At 40.4% G+C, this 20780-nt stretch overlaps 1 protein-coding gene across 5 annotated transcripts in view; it reads left to right on the forward strand.

Moving 5' to 3' along the window:
• The window catches only part of LOC110081075 (disheveled-associated activator of morphogenesis 2), a 114276-nt gene extending 93935 nt beyond the window's left edge, over positions 1–20341 (forward strand). For all 5 annotated transcript variants that reach the window (XM_072996830.2, XM_078392159.1, XM_072996829.2 and 2 more), the window contains 2 exons: positions 1855–1938; positions 18198–20341. In XM_072996830.2, the coding sequence (XP_072852931.2) occupies positions 1855–1938; positions 18198–18302 (189 nt within the window). In that variant the 3' untranslated portion in view covers positions 18303–20341. The remainder of the gene's footprint in view (positions 1–1854; positions 1939–18197) is intronic.
• The last annotated feature ends 439 nt before the right edge of the window (positions 20342–20780 follow it).

The following is a 20780-nucleotide window of genomic DNA, read 5'->3' on the forward strand; positions in this document are numbered from 1 at the left end:
TGAAAGTGTTGACAGAATGCAGAAGTATCTATAGAAAATGAGGAATATTTTCTTCGTGTTTCTTGTCAAGTATCTCCAGCTCTGCATCCTCCACATCAAGGTTGCTGGTGATTCACACCCTCATATACTCTTGACTGCACTGTATTTCTGTTAGCACGACAGCATGAACCACAAATGAGCTGCTGGATGACATGTTAACTGGCTAGAAGAATTCACTCGCATTTTGAAAAGAGGGATTACAATAATTAATAGGGAAGGTGGGAAAGGTGCACCACAGAATTATTATCTAATTAAGAATTAGAATTATGAAGCTGTGGTCGCTTATGAACAAATTAGGATGTTGAAACTAAGGCGGCCCTACTTTGGGCACATCCTGAGAAGGCAGGATTCTCTGGAAAAGACAAAAATGCTGAGAAAGCTGGAGGGCATCAGGAAAAGAGGAAGACCAAATATGCGATGGGCTGATTCCCTAAAGGAAGCCACAGGCTAGTGTTTAGAAGAACTGAGTAGGGCACTTTAAGACAGGACATTATAGACATTCACGGGGTTGCCATAAGTTCGGGGCAACTTGATGGCACATAACAACAAAGTCACTTTTACAAAAATCCAGGATAGAAGTTATTTGCTTTCCACTGGAACATAAAAAGCGACCTACTTACAATGAATCAGGCCAGGATTTTCAACACAAACGTGCACTGATTCACTAGGGTTTTGTTGTTGCTTTACTACGCTGTATTCAAGTTATGGTGCCCCTAAAAGGGGTTTCAAGGTATGTAAGATATTTAAGGAGGGGTTTTACCACTGCAGCCTCCAGTGAGTTCCTGTGGCCAAGCAGGGACTTGAACCCGGGTCTTCTGAAACATAGTCTGACACTATCCACAGCATCATACTGTTTGTTTTCCAGGGCTTTAGGACACAACATTTTACAGACTCACCTGGAGATATTGAGGATGAACCAGAGAGCATCTGAATGTAAAAGATGTGCTCTGCTGCTGAGATGTGTACCCTCAGGACAAATAATAATAATAATAATAATAATAATAATAATAATAATAATAATAATAATAATAATAATAATAATAATAATAATAATAATAATAATAATAATAATAATAATAATAATAATGTGTGTGGCCCAAGAGGTAAGTTTACAATAAGGGAGATGTCCACATGTTGTAGAACCCAAGGCTTCCTTCCGTGACAGCCAATGATAAGGGACAGAATGTAGAAAAGCTAATGTGGCTGGTTAGAGTTTCTAGATTTTCCCAGAATTTGGTCTTGCTATCTGGGGGACTCGGGAAGTCGTAGTTGCAGACAATAATTTTGCCAAGCTCTGGGCAGAAATGGTTGGAGAAATGCTGTGGATTGTGAAAGGGTAAAGGTTTCTATCCCCTTCTTTCAGGTCTCATGTGAGAGATGGATCTTACTTTTACACTATCAAAGTCTTGTCACTCATTTTAGTAAGACCTCATCCCTTTCACAGGCAGAAATTCAATTTGTCCACCTTTTCTTTATGTGGACTACAGTGAAGGGGAAATATTTTTGAGCTTCTCTTGACAGGCGCAAGAATTACTGATAGAAAAAAGAAATGTTTTATTATCAACGAATGGTCCGTTAATACTGTGATCTTTCACTAATTCCAAACTGCCATTTTCCAAGGAAATAGATGTGTTAGTCTGTTTTCAGTCTATCTATCAAAATATCTTTCAGCTGAGTCTTAGTACTGCATGTAGCTGTTCAAGTGGGGTTTCTCCAGCATGTGAATGATAACACAATATATCTTTTAGGTTTAAAGGTGGCGCAAGACCCTGTGTGGTGTGTAATTCTAGATTTGTTCCTTTTCTGTTCCCCCAGGACCTGATTCAAAAATATGAAAAAGACTTTTCTCAGCTCTCCAGAAACTGTGAAGACATGAAAAAGGCCTATCGTGTCATACTGGTACACTTTACTTTTACATATGTTTTAAAAGGAAATGATTTCTTTGAAATAACAACTTCTGGCATGATTTTGAAAAAAAAAACATAAGGAAATGTCAGAAGAAAGGTACATTTACCTAATACTAATTAGAGATGGGGACGATTTAGCATTTTCGCAAGTTGTCCCGCTTTGTGAGTCGTCAAAAGCTGACGACTCGCGAAGCATAAAATTGTCCCGTGAACCACAAATAACAAATTTATTCATCTATTCATGGGGGGTTATTTAAAAAAACTCACCCCATTGCCACCGCCACCACCCCGCTGCCAAACCCTTTAGCCTGCCTTAAGGGAATCCAGGCTGCCCTTTGCAAAGATGGCAGCTGCAGCTTTCCAATCCTAAATGAAGCCATAGCTGCCATCTTTGCAAAGGGCAGACAGTTTCACTTTCTACAGGTCGTGGCTGCAGAGGCCTGGTGGAGACCTTGGCAGCAGTGGTGATGATTATGGTAAGGGGGTGTTGGTGGGGGTGGGGGTAGGGGTTGGGGCTAAGGTAGGGTGAGGAAGGGGGTGGGTGGCTGCCTGTCAGCTTGCTGATCAGCTGATTGGTGGGCCGGTAGGCAGAGTGGAAAAGCCGTAGGATAGCTTTTCCCCCCTTCGTATGGGGGATGAATAAAAATGGGAAAATATTCATCCCTTCATATTCATGAGGGTCTCTGGAAGTAGATTTGTGTCTAGATGGGCGGGGTATAAATTTAATAAATAAAATAAAATAAATAAATAAATATTAAGGGATGAATATTTAATGAATCAGTGATTTTAGACAAATATTGCAATCCATTTTTTATTCATCCCCATGTCTAATACTAATCATAACACAGCTTTAAACTGGAATATCAATCATGAATGCTGTGGAATAAATTTATTTGAACATATTAAGGTTCAGAAGTGACCAAACATACATGGGTAAGGTACTTAGTATCTACCAGCATTTTGGACTACAGTTCCCATAAACATTGACTACTGGTTATGCTAGCTGTGGATTCATACATAAGTAGCCCAAAACATTTAAGGGTTTACCAGATTATCAACATTTTGGGATAAGTGCAAGGTTCTACTCCTGGGGGGGGGGGAATACAGAATTTCAAAATGGGGGTTACTTGGCTCAGTCATACTACAAGTAAGAAGGATCATGAAATTGTTGAAGATCACAAGCTGAATATGAGCCAAAAATATGATGTGGCTGCAAAAACGGCCAATGCTATTTTAGGCTACATTAACAGAAGTATGGTCTCCGAATCCTGTGAAGTACTAGTCTCCCTCTATTTGGCATTGGTTAGGCCTCATCTTGAGTACTGTATCCAGTTCTGTACACCACACTTCAAGAAGGATGCTGACAAATTGGAACAAATTCAGAGGAGGGCAACAAGGATGATCAGAGGACTGGAAACCAAGCCCTATGATGAAAAACTGAAAGAACTGAGCATGTTTAGCTTTGAGAAAAGAAGGCTGAGGGGAGATATTTGAAAAGCAGCCATACAGTGGAGGGGCAGGATCTGTTCTCAATCATCCCAGAGTACAGGACACATCATAATGGGCTCAGGTTCGTCATTTAGTCGTTTAGTCGTGTCTGACTCTTCATGACCCCATGGACTAGAGCGCGCCAGGCCCTCCTATCTTCCACTGCCTCCCGTAGTTGTGTCAAATTCATGTTGGTTGTTTCGCAGACACTGTCCAGCCATCTCATCCTTTGTCGTCCCCTTCTCCTCTTGCCGTCACACTTTCCTAACATCAAGGTCTTTTCCAAAGAGTCTTCTATTCTCATGAGATGGCCAAAGTACTGGAGCCTCAGCTTCAGAATCCGTCCTTCCAGTGAACACTCAGGGTTGATTTCCTTTGGAATTGATAGGTTTGTTCTCCTTGCAGTCCAGGGGACTCTCAAGAGCCTCCTCCAGCAGCACAATTCAAAGGCATCAATTCTTCGGTGGTCTGCTTTCTTTATGGCCCAGCTCTCACTTCCATACATCACGACAGGAAAAACAATAGTTTTGACTATTCAGTCTTTTGTTGGCAAGGTGATGTCTCTGTTTTTTAAGATGCTGTCAAGGTTTGTCATCGCTTTCCTCCCAAGAAGCAGGCATCTTTTAATTTCGTGGCTGCTGTCTCCATCTGCAGTGATCATGGAGCCCAAGAAAATAAAATCTGTCACTGCCTCCATATCTTCCCCTTCTATTTCCCAGGAGGTGATGGGACCAGTGGCCATGATCTTAGCTTTTTGATGTTGAGCTTCAGGCCGTTTTTTGCACTCTCCTCTTTCACCTTCATTACAAGGTTCTTTAATTCCTCCTCACTTTCTGCCATCAAAGTGGTATCATCTGCATATTGGAGGTTGTTAATATTTCTTCCAGCAATCTTAATTCCAGCTTGGGATTCCTCCAGTCCAGCCTTCCGCATGATGTATTCTGCATATAAGTTAAATAAGCAGGGGGGAAATATATAGCCTTGTCGTACTGCTTTCCCAATTTTGAACCAATCAGTTGTTCCATATCCAGTTCTAAGTGTTGCTTCCTGTCCCACATATAGGTTTCTCAGGAGATAGATAAGGTGATCAGGCACTCCCATTTCTTTAAGGACTTGCCATAGTTTGCTGTGGTCCACACAGTCAAAGGCTTTTGCATAGTCAATGAAGCAGAAGTAGATATTTTTCTGGAACTCTCTGGCTTTCTCCATAATCCAGTGCATGTTAGCAATTTGGTCTCTAGTTCCTCTGCCTCTTCAGAATCCAGCTTGTACTTCTGGGAGTTCTCGGTCCACATACTGCTGAAGCCTACCTTGGAGGACTTTGAGCATAACCTTGCTAGTGTGTAAATGAGTGCAATTGTACAGTACAATGAGGTCTTGACTTGAGAACTTAATCCGTATTGGAAGGCGGTTCTGAAGTCAAAAAGTCTGTAAGTCAAGTCTCCATTGACCTACAGTGCATTGAAAACCGATTAATCCTGTAACAGGCCGTTCCATTTTGGTTTTTTTCTGGTCTGTAAGGCAGCGCCTTTCTTTGGGATTGGGATGTAGAGTGATCTTTGCCAATCCTCTGGCCACTGTTGAGTTTTCCAAACTTTCTGGCATATTGAATGTAGCACCTTAACAGCATCATCTTTTAAGATTTTAAATAGTTCAACTGGAATGTCATCACCTCCACTGGCCTTATTGTTAGCCAGGCTTTCTAAGGCCCAGTTGACTTCACTCTCCAGGATGTCTGGCTCAAGGTCAGCAACTACATTGTCCAGGTTGTCCGGGATATCCAAATCTTTCTGATATAATTCCTCTGTGTATTCTTGCCACCTCTTCTTGATGTCTTCTGCTTCTGTTAGGTCCCTCCCATTTTTGTCCTTTATCATGTCCATCTTTGCACAAAATGTTCCTCTAATATCTCCAATTTTCCTGAACAGATCTCTGGTTTTTCCTTTTCTGTTATTTTCCTCTATTTCTTTGCATTGTTCATTTAAGAAGGCCCTCTTGTCTCTCCTTGCTATTCTTTTGAAGTCTGCATTCAATTTTCTGTAACTTTCCCTATCTCCCTTGAATTTTGTTTCCTTTCTCCTCTCTGCTATTTCTAAGGCCTCGTTGAATAGCCACTTTGCTTTCTTGCATTTCCTTTTTTTGGGATGGTTTTTGTTGCTGCCTCCTGTACAATGTTATGAGCCTCTATCCAAAGTTCTTCAGTTCTTCAGGCACTCTGTCCACCAAATCTAGTTCCTTAAATCTGTTCATTACTTCCACTGTGTATTCATAAGGGATTTGGTTTAGATTATACCTGAGCAGCCCAGTGGTTTTTCCTACTCTCTTCAGTTTAAGCTTGAATTTTGCTATGAGAATCTGATGATCAGAGCCATAATCAGCTCCAGGTCTTGTTTTTGCTGACTGTATAGAGCTTCTCCATCTTTGGCTGCAGAGAATATAATCAATCTGATTTCGATATTGCCCATCTGGTGATTTCCATGTATAGAATCTCCTCTTGTGTTGTTGGAAAAGAGTGTTTGTGATGACCAGCTTGTTCTCTTGACAAAACTCTATTAGCCTTTGCCCTGCTTCATTCTGAACTCCAAGACCAAACTTCCCTGTTGTTCCTTTTATCTCTTGACTCCCGACTTTAGCATTCCAATCCCCTAGAATGAGAAGAACATCTTTCTTTGGTGTCATCTCTAGAAGGTGTTGTAAATCTTCATAAACTTGTTCAATTTCACTCTCCTCAGCAATGGTAGTTGGTGCATAAACTTGGATTACTGTGATGCTGAAAGGTCTGCTTTGGATTTGTATTGACATAATTCTATCATTTTTGAGATTGTATCCCATTACAGCTTTTCCCACTCTTTTGTTGACTATGAGGGCTACTCCATTCCTTCTACGGGATCCTGGCCCACAATAGTGGCTCAGGTTATAGGAAGCCAAATTTTGGATTTATCAGGAAAAATTCTTAACTGTTAGAGCTGTATAACAATAGAACCAATGCTGTCAGGACTTGGTGAACGCTCCAAAGCTGGAGGCATGTAGGAGAAAATTGGACAACCTTCTGTCAGGTCTACTTTGATTTGGACTCCTGCACTGAACAAGGAACTGGACTCATGGGCCTTATAGGCTGCTTCCAACTAAATTATTCTACAATTCAAGGACTCTATGATAATAAATAGTTTCAAAGATAGTGGGATTTACTGTCTACTAAGCAAGGTTAGAATGGTATTCTACATGTTTAAAATCAGCATACACTACCTATGTATTCAGTAAATAATGAAGTATTCCAAAATTTAGCGGCAGCAATTAATTAAAGTAGGAGAAAGTTTTATGCTTTTCTATTGAAGCCATGTAGACAAATCTTCTTTGTATGGAAACTTGTAATATATTCCCTAAACCAAGAGACCGTTTGCATCAACACCATTATCTGTGGACTGCTTTTCATGTGAGGAATGGCTCCAATTAAAAATATGATGAATGAACAGCTAGTGCAAAACAATGTGGAAAAGAAGGCAGTGAAATAGTCTGTATACTTCTCCAGCTGCTGCAAATTTCAGGGCATTGTGCTTTCTTCACACCTTGGCCCAACATTCATGAACTCCTTTCCTTAAAAATGTCATGTTCTTTCATTATGAAAGGAAGGTAGGGGTCAATCTATATTAGTTTCACATATGTTCACTCATATGTCTGCTCCTTTCATCCTGCTTCTGTATTCCTTTCTCAGTGCTTCTTTCAAGGAGAAAAATCAAGAACAAATATCTGCATGGATTTTTAATGCATTCCAGTGCAGCGTTGTTTTTCAAAAGTCATGTTTTTGACAATAACTCCTAGAATGGTGGAAGTTTCAAACATGTAAAACAACTAGATTATTCAAATTTCAAACAAGTAAAACCACTAGATTATTCAACCTCTGCGTGTCATGTGCATTTTCTGTTCACTTTAACATAAATATGTATTTGTTAATGCACTTTTTGGAGGATCCAAGTTCATGTAAGCCACCCCGAGTAGACATTGTCTAGAGGGGCGGGGTAAAAATCTAATAAATAAATAAAAATAAAATAAATTTCCGAAAACAGTTTTGAAGAGAAGTGCAAAACTGGAACTAAGATTAGTTTTGATCTACCCATTTATCTAGAAGGTAAAAATCAGCTTAGTTCAACTCAGGTTTCTCAAGAGAAACCTCAGACATTTATGCGGGGGTGGGTTAGAGGCAGGCTAGTCTGACGGACTCGTTGAATAGTGTTTGCCTCTTTTGCTGGCCATGGTAGAGAGCCTCAGTGTCAAGTACACAGCTTAGGTGCTTGTTATTCCATAAAGAAGAAACAATGCTTTGAACATGTTTGAGGTGCAGTCCTCTTAACTACCAGACAGGAACTTTCTGGTAATATTACGTGAGATCTTCCAAAGTGAACTTTATCATTTAAAGGAGGCTTCAAGGCTAAAGTGGGACAGTGGTAAATCTGGAAGTGCAGACGGCTTATTGTGATAGTCCTTACAACCACCCCACACCACATGGAGAGGCCAAATAAGCAAGCAGGTGGTTGGATTAACAATTAAGGAGCAGGTCTTTTGTAAAGGCAATGATGCTGCATTGTCCATTCCAGACCGAGCTACCCTCAAATATTCTCCAGTAGAACAAGGAAGCTTGTTGTTCTGTGCTTTCTTGTTACTTTTTACTTACAGCAACCCAAGTAGGGTTTCTGTGTTATATGAGATGTTTAAGGAGTAGTTTGTCATTGCAACACGGTATTGTGGATTTCTGTGGCCAAACAGAGATATGGAGTCCTTGACTAACAATCTATCCTCTATACCCTATTGACTCACATATGATGGGGACAACTCAAACAGCAGGGATTATGATATCAGCCTCCAACTTCCTTAACATATATGCTATTCCTGAGAAATTTCATCCCCCCCCCCCCCCCAGTTATTGAGTGGACTTTCTGCTAAACTCAGAGAAAACAGAGAAACCCAAAGAGGTTGGTGGCCAATATTATAGTCCCTGCTGCTTAAAAAGTCTCAGAGTTTCAACCCTATGAGCTGCGGCTTTACAACACCATTAATCATGTCTCCCATATTCTCCATTCACTTCAAAGATGACTAAATGTTATTGGGCTGTCATGGTGCTTGACTGTGAAAATTAATAGATAGATGGAGTTTATAACCATAAAACCCATAGAGCTTGGTAGTAAGATGGTTTAAAGGACTGTCTTCTCCTTTTTAGTCTTCATACCTAGAAGGTATATCATCATAATTCTTACTGCACTTCTCAGCCTGCAAAGTGTTGGCTAGCTGGGACGTGTAACAAGAATTGGGTCAATATATGAAGTTTCCTTTTCTGTCCTGTGGGAATGTTTTGTATATCCACAAATCTTATTGGAGCCTTATGATGATGATGACAGATGACTTTGTCATCACAATTCTTGTTGTCACAGCACCATCAGTGTACACAATAAGTGGGACTCTTTGCCACAGGATGTGGTGATGGTATCTGGCCTAGATGCCTTTAAAAGGAGATTGGACAGATTTCTGGAGGAAAAGTCTATTGCAGGTTACAAGCCATGAAAGGGATGTATAATATCCAGGCTTAAAAGGAAGTTACCTCAAAATGCCAGATGCAGGGAAGGGGTATCAGGAGATAGGTGTCTAGTTGTCTCGTGTGCTCCCAGAGGCATCTGGTGGGGCCCCTGTGAGATACAGGAAGCTGGACTAGATGGGCCCTTGGCCTGATGTAATTTTATCATTGTCAGTTAACTTTTCTCACTAATCTTTTCCTGTCAACAGGGGGAAAATTGGAGTAATGTTAACAATAAAAGGTGGATATGCCCCTTTGCACATGGTTTAACCGGTTGGTGTAACCTTTTTACAACCCATGCTCCTACCCTTGAGAAACAGAAAGATCCTGTGCCCCCCTTCAGACATGCTATTAGAGACATGTAGAGGGGTTTCTTTTGGATCAGAAGAAGCAGGGGGACAGTGGTGTGGCTGTGCCCAAATGCCAGTTAATCTAGTACTGCATCTTCAGAGAAGTCTCAGTTTTGCACTCAAGGAGTGCCAGATCTGGTGAGAGTACATGGTGGCACCATTATCATAACCACATACTTTAAATTCTACAGGCTATATATTACAATGTATAGGAGGTGGTTGCTCTCGTGTTAGTCCTGATGTGTGCAAAGGCTTCCAGCCAAAGCGTAGAGTCTGGAAAGCAAAGCTGAGCCCATAATAGGAAATCGGTCTGCTGGTAGATCATTAGCCTGAGGAAGGAGTCTCTTAATAAGCAAGGATGAATGCCACAAGAACCAAAGTTTTATCAGGAAGCACAAACAGTATAAATAGCCAAAGGGACTCAGAATTCAGGCAGCCAAAGAGGAAAGTTGTTTCTCGCAATCTATGCTTCCCCGTAAACAGTTCTGTTAAGGCAAGCACTGGCAAATCTCTGCCCGGGCAGAGCTGAAGCTGAGCAGAGGCTGCTAGCAGAACAGGGGTTCTATGTCTGGAGTTGCTTACTCTTGAGGAGTTCTCTGCTGCAGCCTTACTCATTTTGTAAGCAAGGCCCCTTCTGTTCTGCCTTTTTTAAAGTCATCAGTCTCAGAAATGGAGGCTGATCTGTTTTCTACTCTGTTTTAAAACCCTGTTTTTCTGAAGGGAGGGTGTCCTCCACCCCTGCTTCTTAGTGCCCTAAGAATGGGCTGGTGTCCAGCAAACCATGAGGGGAATCTTACTTCTGAGGGAGCCGGGTCCTCCTCAGATGAGGACTCCTCAAGCCAGGGCATAATGTAGGTTAAATGTTTTTGAAGATACTGCCCTTCTGAGCTACGAGACACACTTCACTGCCTACGGAGGGAGGATCATACCGGATACTGTGCTTATCTACTGATCTACTGCTGCATAACAAGATGGAGGGAGATGGAGGATGGAGGAGGAAGGTGGGAGGAGGAAGGTGGCTACATAGAATATGAAGGAGGAGGAGGATGGGAGTGTACTGGAAGCAGAAATGCAGTGTACTTAACCCGGGTCATCGGACCACTCACAGAGGCTGCAGGCGCCCATAGATGAGTGGGGGAGTCCGGAGAATATCCGCACTGCAGGGGAGAACATGTAATTTTGACACTGACTCGACTATAAACCGAGGGGGTGCTTTTTCGCCAAAAAAAATTGTGCTGAAAAACTAGGCTTATACTCGAGTATATAAAGCAATAATATAATATAATATAATATAATATAATATAATATAATATAATATAATATAATATAATATAATATAATATAATATAGATGAGCTTTCAAGTCCTTCATAATTCCTCATCAGGCTAGGTGTTTACAAATAAACTTGGTATGGATAAAAGAGAGAAGAAGGAAGTTCAAAAGTCATCCTGGTCTTATTTTATGTCCCACAATGGGGAATGCAAGCTTAGAAAGATCCAGTAGCTACAATGTGGATAAAATGACCAGCCAGATGGAGTGTTTTGAAGAACTCAGATGCTCACCTTCTAATTGACATTTCGGTGGTGCCATAAAGATATGATCAAACTCTGATTTCTGATTTTAGTCATGCGTCACATGGCTAATTTTCTCTTTTTGTTTGGATCCTGTAACTTGACTGCCCTATGACACCCCAAGTTCAGCATTGGCTGCCGTGCAGCCTTCTTGGTTCACAAATGACAACTCTCAGAGCTAATTTACCATTCTGAAGCAGGGCTACATGTTTATTTTTAAAAGCCTCCAAGAGACATTGGGAGAGACCTTGGTACATTATTATGAAAAGGTTATTTTCAGTAAAACCTCACTAATTACATTTTCCTGGCCCAGCCTTACTTTAATCTTGTGCTTCCCTTCAGATATTGTTCCCAAGGTTGCAGGGGCCTCCGGATCCCTTTGAATAATATTTTGTCTTAAACCAAGAGTAAAAATGTGAGAAGGCAATGATTTTAGTTGCTGGCTAGCTAGAGACTTTGTGCATAAATTCCTCAAGGTGATCACAGGGCCCCTTGGGAACCTCCTCCTCCTCCCCTTCCTCCTCCATCATCATCATCATCATCATCATCATCATCATCATCATCATCATCATCATCATCATCATCATAGAACTGCAAGACTGGAAGGGATCCTATGGAACATTGAGTCCTTTCAAGGAGACACAGTGGGGAATTGAACTTCCAATGTTTGGCTCCACAGCCAGATACTTAAACCAATGAGCTACTTTTTTTGGACTACAACAAGCAGAACCCCCAAGCTGGCATGGATATCAAAGATTGCTGGTCTTAGTATTCACCTTTATTTCTGAAAAAATCACCAAACCAAATAACAGCTTAGGCCAGAATCCTGTTGGGTTGTGTGATCATAGAAGGGCACTCTAGCCAACTCTGCTAACTACTTTGCCAGCCTTTCCTCATGTGCCTGATTGTGTCCTGGTTGTGCAGCTGCTCACACAACAGACAACAACACTATAAAATTCCATTCTGCATTAAGTGAAACTCAACAGGATTTTGATCTTAGTTTCTCTTTATCAAAAGTAACAACACTGGTGACATTTAGGTTGCTTTAAAAGGCCTCCAGAATGCTTCGGGCCTCAAGATTGTGATACAAAACAACCTCTTTCCCTTCCCTCAATATCAGTAATAAAGCAGGAGCCAGCACTTGAATCATGTGATATTCCTCCTCCACCATTTATTGAGGCAACTTTAAAAATCAGAATTACATCACAAAAGGATCATAAAAGGATCATAAAGTTAAAATAATGATGCAATATATTTACTCCATTCTAATCAGAAAAAAGAATTCACTACAAGTTCTGCCTTGATTAAATTGTGCCCATTCTCGATGTTGAATTTCTTTCAGTTTCTACCTGATCTAAAAAAATGGTTGGAGAGTATTCACAGTGCAGCTATTCAGAAGTGATTAAATTTCATGCCCTGCAATTACTGTGGTATGTGAACAACATGAGGCTAATTTAGGGGCAGGGTGTTCATAATGGAGAGTTTATATAAGAGGCCCAGCAAACACATGCTGTAGATTCTGTTATTCCGTGTTTAGCATGCATAGCAGGTAAGTGAATATCTAAGCATGTTAGTAATTCTAAGAGTATCCCACAGTTATTATTAATAATAATTGTTTACTGTCAAGTCAATTCTGACTCATGGCGACCCTTTTCAGGGTTTTCCAGGTAGAGAAGACTCAGAAGTAGTTTACCATTCCCTTCTTTTGGAGGCACCCTGAGATTGTGCAGCTTGCCTAAGGCCACACAGGCTGGCTCTTCTGGGATGCATGGTGGGAAATCGAACTGCCAACCTCTAGCTCCATAGCTGGATGCCTAACTCAATGAGCCAGTTACCAGCTTGTTAGAAGAAAGTAAATGATCATTTTTAGGTCTCTGCTCTTCTCTTGCTTAATTTCTTTATATCTCAGCACAAGGAACTACAACCGGATTACCAATCGATTTGAGGAAGGTTGACTCCATCTTAGAGTTTATCTTCCATACTTTTGGTTAGTAGCAATGGAAATGGCTTTTCCTCCCCACCCACGGAGTGAAATGATCAACAAATCTTTTCCAGGTTAGAGGGTATGCTCAAATCTACAGACTTCCATCACTCCAGAGGTGTAATTAGGAACTCAGTGTGAGAGCTATCGATTAGTCGCCAATACATGAAGTTAAGTTGATTGGCAAGTGAATTAGATTTCAAATGATTTGTGACTGTTTGCCTTGGGACTCCATAAGAATTTTGTGTTTAGATTATACATGTTGTTGGAATAATAAAAAGAAGTGAAACAGAGGAACACTGGAACAAATAAGAAATTGGCTTTACTGAAAACATTCTTTGATCCAGTTGAATGGTGGTCTAGTTGAGTGGCTAGTCAAGCTCTCCAGATGTTGTTGTTGGCAGTTCCCATCAACTGATGGTTGTTGTGGGTTTTATGGGTTATTTGGCCGTGTTCTGAAGGTTGTTCTTCCTGACGTTTCGCCAGTCTCTGTGGCCGGCAGTTCCCATCATCCTTCATGCTTTTCTATGCTGGCTAGAATTAAGAGGACTTAGTGCTACAAGCTACCCATTCCAGTCTACAGTGGGTGCTGGCACATAATATTGGTTTAGGCTGTACACTCACTAAGAAGAATGAATACGTATGTTACACCATTGGTTCTGCTTGAAAGGACAGAGTCCTAGAGATATGCTTTCATAGATATCTGTTTTTATATAAGTATACATATGAACATATAAAGAGTTGAAAATCCAGTTAGGCTAATTTTTAAAATAGTTGAGGAATACGTTGGAAATTAAAATGCAAGATGAAACGGTTAAAGAATCTATGATCAAGTGGGCACAAAACTTAGGGCACAATATTGATATTGATCAATGGCTGAAAATATGGCAAAATAACATAAAGCTTACAAGATTGGTTAATTTTAAAGAGAATATATATAAGATGTTTTATAGGTAGCATATGACCCCAGAAAAACTGTCAAAGATGTATACTGATGTATCAAATAAGTGTTGGAAATGTGAAACACAAGTGGGAAGTTATTATCATATGTGGTGGTCATGTGGAATAGTGAAAAAATGCTGGAAAAGAGTCCATGCTATGTTACAACAAATTTTGCTCTGTAAGGTGCCACTAATCCCAGAATTGTTTTTACTAAGTATGATACCCGATAATATAGATAAGTCAAAGGAACACTTAGTTATATACATTATTACGGCAGCCAGAATTATGTATGCTAGAAATTGGAAAAAGTTTGACGATACTGGAACAAGATCTTATTGAAAAGATACGGGAAATAGCCGAAATGGATATCTTATCAGAAGTCATGAAAGATCAACCCCTGCAAAAGGCAACAGAAAGATGGGACTTATTTAACAAATGGACTGAATCAACAGGCAGTAGCTGAACAATATATATTGAAATGAGAACTTTATCTACAAGGCAGAAAAGAGTAAATAGAATAACTTAAAATTTTGACATGGCAATAGGTATAGATTGGATATTAATATGTCATTGTCTCCCCTGTCCCTCACAAATCCTAACTCCCTTTTTCCTTTGTCACCCCCTCATGTTAAAAAAAGAAAAACAAAATTAAAAAAAAAAGAGTTGAAAATCCAGTCAGGCTAATTTTTAAAATAGTTGCGCGTCCCCCTCCCCCAAAGCAACATTAGCTTACATCTCTGGTGATTTATTTTTGCCAGACCAGAGGTTGGATGTTATTGGTTACAAATAACTAGTTATTTCAATACCATTCACACATGTTGAAAAACAGTCCTGACTAGAGACAGGACTATTCGTACTCATTTAGGAATATCCCTGTCCCAGCTGCAAATGATGAGGGTCCGGCCCCCTGGAACCGGCCTGTCCACCCATGTGCCACCAGCATCCTGCTGTTCCCTCCAGTCTTGGAAGCAACTCCTCCATCTCCCTGCTCAGCTGGCCACTCCAGGTAGGGGGGCGAGATGATGAGTTTCCCTGCTTGGCTGCTGAGTGGCCAGCCAAGCAGGTCGATGGAGGAGCTACTTCTGCGATTGGCAGGAAGAGTGGCAGTGCAGTGTGAGTGGACGGGCTGGTTCTGGGGGCTGAACCCACATCGTTTGCAGTTGGGATGGGGATATTTGTGTTTGTAAACAAATACGAATACAGTGGACCCTCGACTTGCAGACGGCTCCACTTGCAGACTTTTCAAGTTACAGACTTCTCTGGCTGCAAAATTTAGGTTCGACTTGCAGCCGGAGAATCGACCTACAGACCGGAAAAAAACCCAAAATGGAACAAAAATGGCCGGTTATGGATTAATTGGTTTTCAATGTATTGTAGGTCAATGGAGCCTCAACCTACAGACTTTTTGACCTGCAGCCACCGTTCCAATATGGATTATTTTATTTATTTATTTTATTTATACCCCACCTATCTGGTCATTTCAACGAGAGTCCACTGTACCCCCATCTCTAGTCCTAATAGTTGCTTTGTGTTTGGTTGAGAACTGGTTAACTGATGAAAAAAGGAGTAAGCTGGGATTTCCCCTTGCATGGTGTTGCTTTGTGAATGGTAGTGAATCCAAGAGGATATCTTGTAAACCAGTTTCAGTGCTGCCATTGGTGTCATCAACCTTCTGGTTGCCCTTTGCCATGTAAAGCTTGTTATCCCTTTTCCTGCTGGCAATGCAGGCACAATATTGTGCAGCAATATTTGGCCATTTCTTGGCTTTTTGAATTGTCAGTACAGGAGCACAATACCCCACATTCATAAACCAGAGGGTTTTTGAAGAATTGAGTAGTCATATGCATATGGCTTTACTACATATGGTTTAACAGTTGTGTGGCACCTCATGTAGCTGTCTCATGTTTTGCTGCCAGCCCTGAGGTATCAAGGAAGTGGATGGGAGCAGAGTTTGCTCTGTACCACAGGCTAGTGGCTTGTAGTGTTCAGCTGGGTTTCTCTCTCTCTGGTTCTCTGTTGAGAAAATGGATAATACATGGTTAGGTAAAGGTAAAGGTTCCCCTTGACATTTAGTCCAGTCGTGTCCACCTCTAGGGTGTAGTGCTTATCCCCATTTCCAAGTCGTAGAGCCAGCATTTGTCCGTAGACAGTTTCCGTGGTCATGTGGCCAGTGCGACTAGACACAGAATGCCATTACCTTCCCACTGTGGTGGTACCTACTTATCTACTTGCATTTGCATGCTTTCAAACTGCTAGGTTGGCAGGAGCTGGGACAAGTGACAGGAGCTCACTTCATCGCATGGATTTGATCTTATGACTGCTGGTCTTCTGACCTTGTAGCACAGAAGCTTCTGCGGTATAACCCACAGCGCCACCACATCTCTATACTTTTTTTAAAAATTCAGAGTGGCTAACTACTTTTGGGGCCTTAGACCTGTAACTGTAACTAACTAGTTTTGAAAGGTAGAGTCATTTAATATTTTAAATTCACACACACACACACACACACACACACACAATGTGTTACTGTGGTGCACATTGTGTGTAAATTATTTTAACATGGTGCCTTTCCTTCTTCCTCCTAATTCCTGTGGATTGTGGATACTTTTGTTAAATCATGCCGGAGAAGAAGAGCTACAGGGAGATAGCATGGAAGTCAAATGTTTGCTATCGCTCATACTTCTTAAATCATCAACCCGTATTACCAGTCCAGATGCAATTTATAGAACCAGATAGAACAGAATAACTACTGATGTACTTAAAAAAAACTGACTTACTAGAATCATGTTGATCTGCTCTCAGGATCTTTTCTGGTCAGTTGCAAAAGCCACTCTGTCAACTTGCATTCTGGACTGTGTCAGCTGCATTAAGCAGATGCCCTTGGAAATGGTGAGATGTCTCCTTAATTAAACTGCAGGAAGTGATTAAAACTAAGAGTCTGCTTATGCAATATGCCTGCTAACACTGCATGAAGCCTGCATGAAGGAGGTCTGGACAAATATTTATATAGCTTATCAGAGGGATATCCTCTTAGGCATATGAAGTGAATCATATGCCTAAGGTTCAGCAGAAGTGAATCTTAGGCAGAAGATTTGATTCAGCAGAAGTGGCTGGTGCATGCATATTTGCTTTAGAGAATGCTGTAAGGTTTGCTATGACATGCAGTGAGCAACTGCCAGAATAAATGTGACCGGCCATTGTTGGCTGGTTTGTGCCTAACGTTGGCTTACAGACATGTCTTGGTTATAATACACGGTGGATGCTAGGTGCTATTACAGCATGGAGTCTAATCACAGGCATGTAGGTTGGATAAGGGATAAGTGGTTTTCTATCAATTCCTGCAGTTTATTTTGCTTTAATTTCTGAATACTGTTTAGGGAGAAGAGTATATTTAAAATTTAAATACCTGAGGTTGGGAGAAGCCTCCAGATGTTTTCCTATGACCACTCAGTGTGGCCTTCAGCACCCCAAGCCTGCTTGTTCAAAAGAACAGGTCACCTGACACTTTCCAGAGGTGGGAAGATGTCCAGAATGTAAGAATTACACATATCCAGCCCACCTTGCTTTGATTTGTCTCTCCCTTTGGCTTCACCCTGTGTTCTTAGTTTCACCTATTACTACAGTGCAAACTGGAATTTGAAAGTATCCATTGGCTGCCCATTTCCCACCAATCTGGATCTCTGAGGGTTGAACTTTCTCCTTCTTATAACCAATTCTAGTTTTCGTTTTGTAAAGAAGAACACTTTTCAGGGTTTTTAAAAGGTGTATGAAAGAGATGAATGGCTTTAAAATGGGCCACTCGGCTACTGGAGGTTTCTGGAGATTTGACTGTCCATGGGGAAGGGAGTTGTTTCGTGATAATGACAGCCAAAGGGGTCTAGATGCAGCCTCCCTTGGCCACAGAGTTTTCACTCCTAGCTTAACGTGTCTACCAGGAATCAGGTATTTGTATACGCTGTTTTGATAACTTAGAACGTATGTACCCTAGGAAGGCTTGATAAATATATGGAAAGATGCAGGAGGCTAGCCTTTTCCCCTTGCCTCTGTGCCATTAGCTATTCTGCTATTTTGTATTTAATGTGTTTCCTCCAATACCACATTTTGATTTACAAGCCCCATGGACAGATGCCATTCTGCTCTTGGGTTAGGCAATCTTATGAATATTCCCCTTATTTTGGTCTTTAATTGGTCTTTAATTGTGACAATGAGAATCTGGCAGTCACTTGGCAGACTTACATAGAAGAAACAGGCTAATATTGTTCATTTTAGAAGACCTGTATTATGGTGAATGCTACGCCATTAAATGTCCAATACTTTTATCTCTCCCTCCCCCCATCTCTCTATTTTTCCTTTCAGATGAAATTTGGGGAAGCAGATGACCAAGACTCAGAGGAGCTGTTTGGCTGGATTTCTACATTTATCAGTGAATTTGGGAGAGTTTTGGCTGAGATTATATCATGAGCGCAGCAATCAAAGCTGGGGAAATTGAACATTGTTGCCTGGAGGGTGTCAGCGACAATTAAATAAATTGTGGGTCATTGTGATCGTCTTTTGCACATGAATGGATTTTTGTTTGAATGTAATTTTTTTAATGACCTTGCAAACCCTGTGTTATTGGCTGGAAAACTACTGCGGTCCAGAATGCCTTAATGGAACCTGCAATAGGTCTTACAGCTTTAGCCTTCTTTTAAAAAGAGAATATCAGGTTTAAATGGCTTTATAAAAGCTGTAGGAGGAAGGTGTAAATAAGGGAACTGCAAGGCTGTTGACTTATTCACCTTGATTCGGGACCTGCACCAGGAATTTCAGTATTCCAGTGGAAGTGTGCAGCTTATTCACATGAAGAATGGTTGCAAAGGGGATATAAGCATGCATGCAAGTCCCATATCCAGCATCCCCAACCTTCTATTGTTAAGCTAGAATTTCCAGTGAAAGTTTTCCCTCGTTTTCCCTTGAATGTGAACAGAAGCCTATGTGCAAGACATAAATAAACTTGGAGAGGTAGGGACCAGTTTTTACCCCTAGACTGACCAAAGGCCACAATCGTCTGGCTCCAGTTTTTTATAATAGCTGGCTGGCTGCAATAAAATGTTGGGACAATTGTGCCACTTAGAAGCTTCCAGAAGTATGTCAAGAAACTGGAAAATAGGGGATTGTGGTTTAGGTTGCCCTTCTGAAACACAGGCCCATTAGTTCGTGCCAGGGATGGGCAGGTCAGGGGAGAGAGGAGAAAATGCTCATTGACTGTGAGGCACATCTGTGTCTTATCACTGTGAGAAAGGACTCTCTAAGGCCTCAGCTCACTCCTTGGTACAGAGCTAATTAGCAAATAATGGTTTTCATTGAAGAGAAGGAGAAAAAAACATTTTTGAGAAATTATTCTTCTCTTCAAGAAGGTTCATGATGATTCAACGTCTGGAGTATCCTTCAGAGAGTCTAGGAAGTCATATGATGGGTATACAAGTGAGAGGGAACTTCCTTAGTTTTAGCCTAGTATTTCTAAAGAGACTGCTGTGCTCATCTATTGCCTGACATATACTCTGTATAAATTCTGCAACATTTAAATCTATATATTATCCCTGGATGCCCAGCTTTCTTACTTTCCTGTGGGAATTGTTCTGGACGTGTTCTTGCCTTAAACCTTTTTGAAAGGTTATTTGCTCCACAGTTTTTTTTTCCTACTGTTTTTGTGTGACTTCTGAAACTGGAAATTTACTTTTTCATCTTTTTTCCTTCAAGATCGTTAATAAACTATAAAATTTTACAAGTTTGGTGTAAGGGCCAAAAGCACTTAACCTTGTGGAATTACTTGGAGCACTGAATAATCAGAGTGACTTAGGTGTTGAGAGGATACTGGGTAGGAAGATTTCCTCAGCCATCAACATATCTGGCCCTCCTGGAACTTACCACACTTGGAAAGTTTGGGCAGTGTGGCTAAGTGGTTAATGTGGGCCTCTCTGACCTGGCCTCATCTTGACAAAGGATAATTGTTTCTCCTCTCTTCATGATGCATTTTCAGAAGGTGGAAAAAATGGCCTTGGGACACAAAACGTACATTATTCCAAACCTTTCTTTTTTTAATTTTTATTTTTTATAATACATAAAAACATTGTCATTCGTCATGTTCACTGAATACACATCAAATTGTTCATATCATATCATGTCTCATTTGTCTCTATACCTTATTTCTTTGCTCTAGCCACTCGTACATTTTATTCCAATTTTGATAATACTCTGAATCCTCTTTCCCTTAAATTGTCATTGTCAATCTATCCATCTCTACACAGTCTAAGATTTTTTGTACAATTATTTCTTCTAACGGACATTTATCATTTTTCCAATATTGAGCCCATACTATTCTAGCCACCATCAACATGTGTAATATAGCTATCTTGTTTGTTAATATTCTCTGGCATAATACCCAATAAAACAACTCTGGTTTAAGTTCTATGTTCAGTTTTGTTATTTTTTATCCAAGAGGGTATTTTAACCCCCCCCATTTTTTTGCTTTTTTCAGAAGTCCACCATACATGATAATATGTTCCCTCATGTTTTTTACATTTTCAAGACATATCGGAAACATTTGGGAACATTTTTGCTATTCTAGTCGGTGGTAAATGCCATCTGTAAAACATTTTTTATTACTTTTCTTTATATGCAGTTGCTAAGGTTAATTTACAATTATCACTCCATAACTTTTGCCACTTTTCTAGCTGAATTGTACAACAAAAGTTTTTAGCCCAATGTATCATTGTTTCTTTCACTTATTCATCTCCCATTTTAATAATAATAATAATAATAATAATAATAATATAATTTATTGTCATTGTAAGTATATACACAGTATACCATAGAAATTCTTAATTAGCTTATCTTCTGTAGAGAGTAATATTTTATCAAATTGTGGCTGTTCCTTGTAGAAACCTTGTGTTCTAGACA

The sequence above is a fragment of the Pogona vitticeps genome, chromosome 4 (assembly GCF_051106095.1).
Source record: "Pogona vitticeps strain Pit_001003342236 chromosome 4, PviZW2.1, whole genome shotgun sequence".
Lineage (NCBI taxonomy): Eukaryota > Metazoa > Chordata > Lepidosauria > Squamata > Agamidae > Pogona > Pogona vitticeps.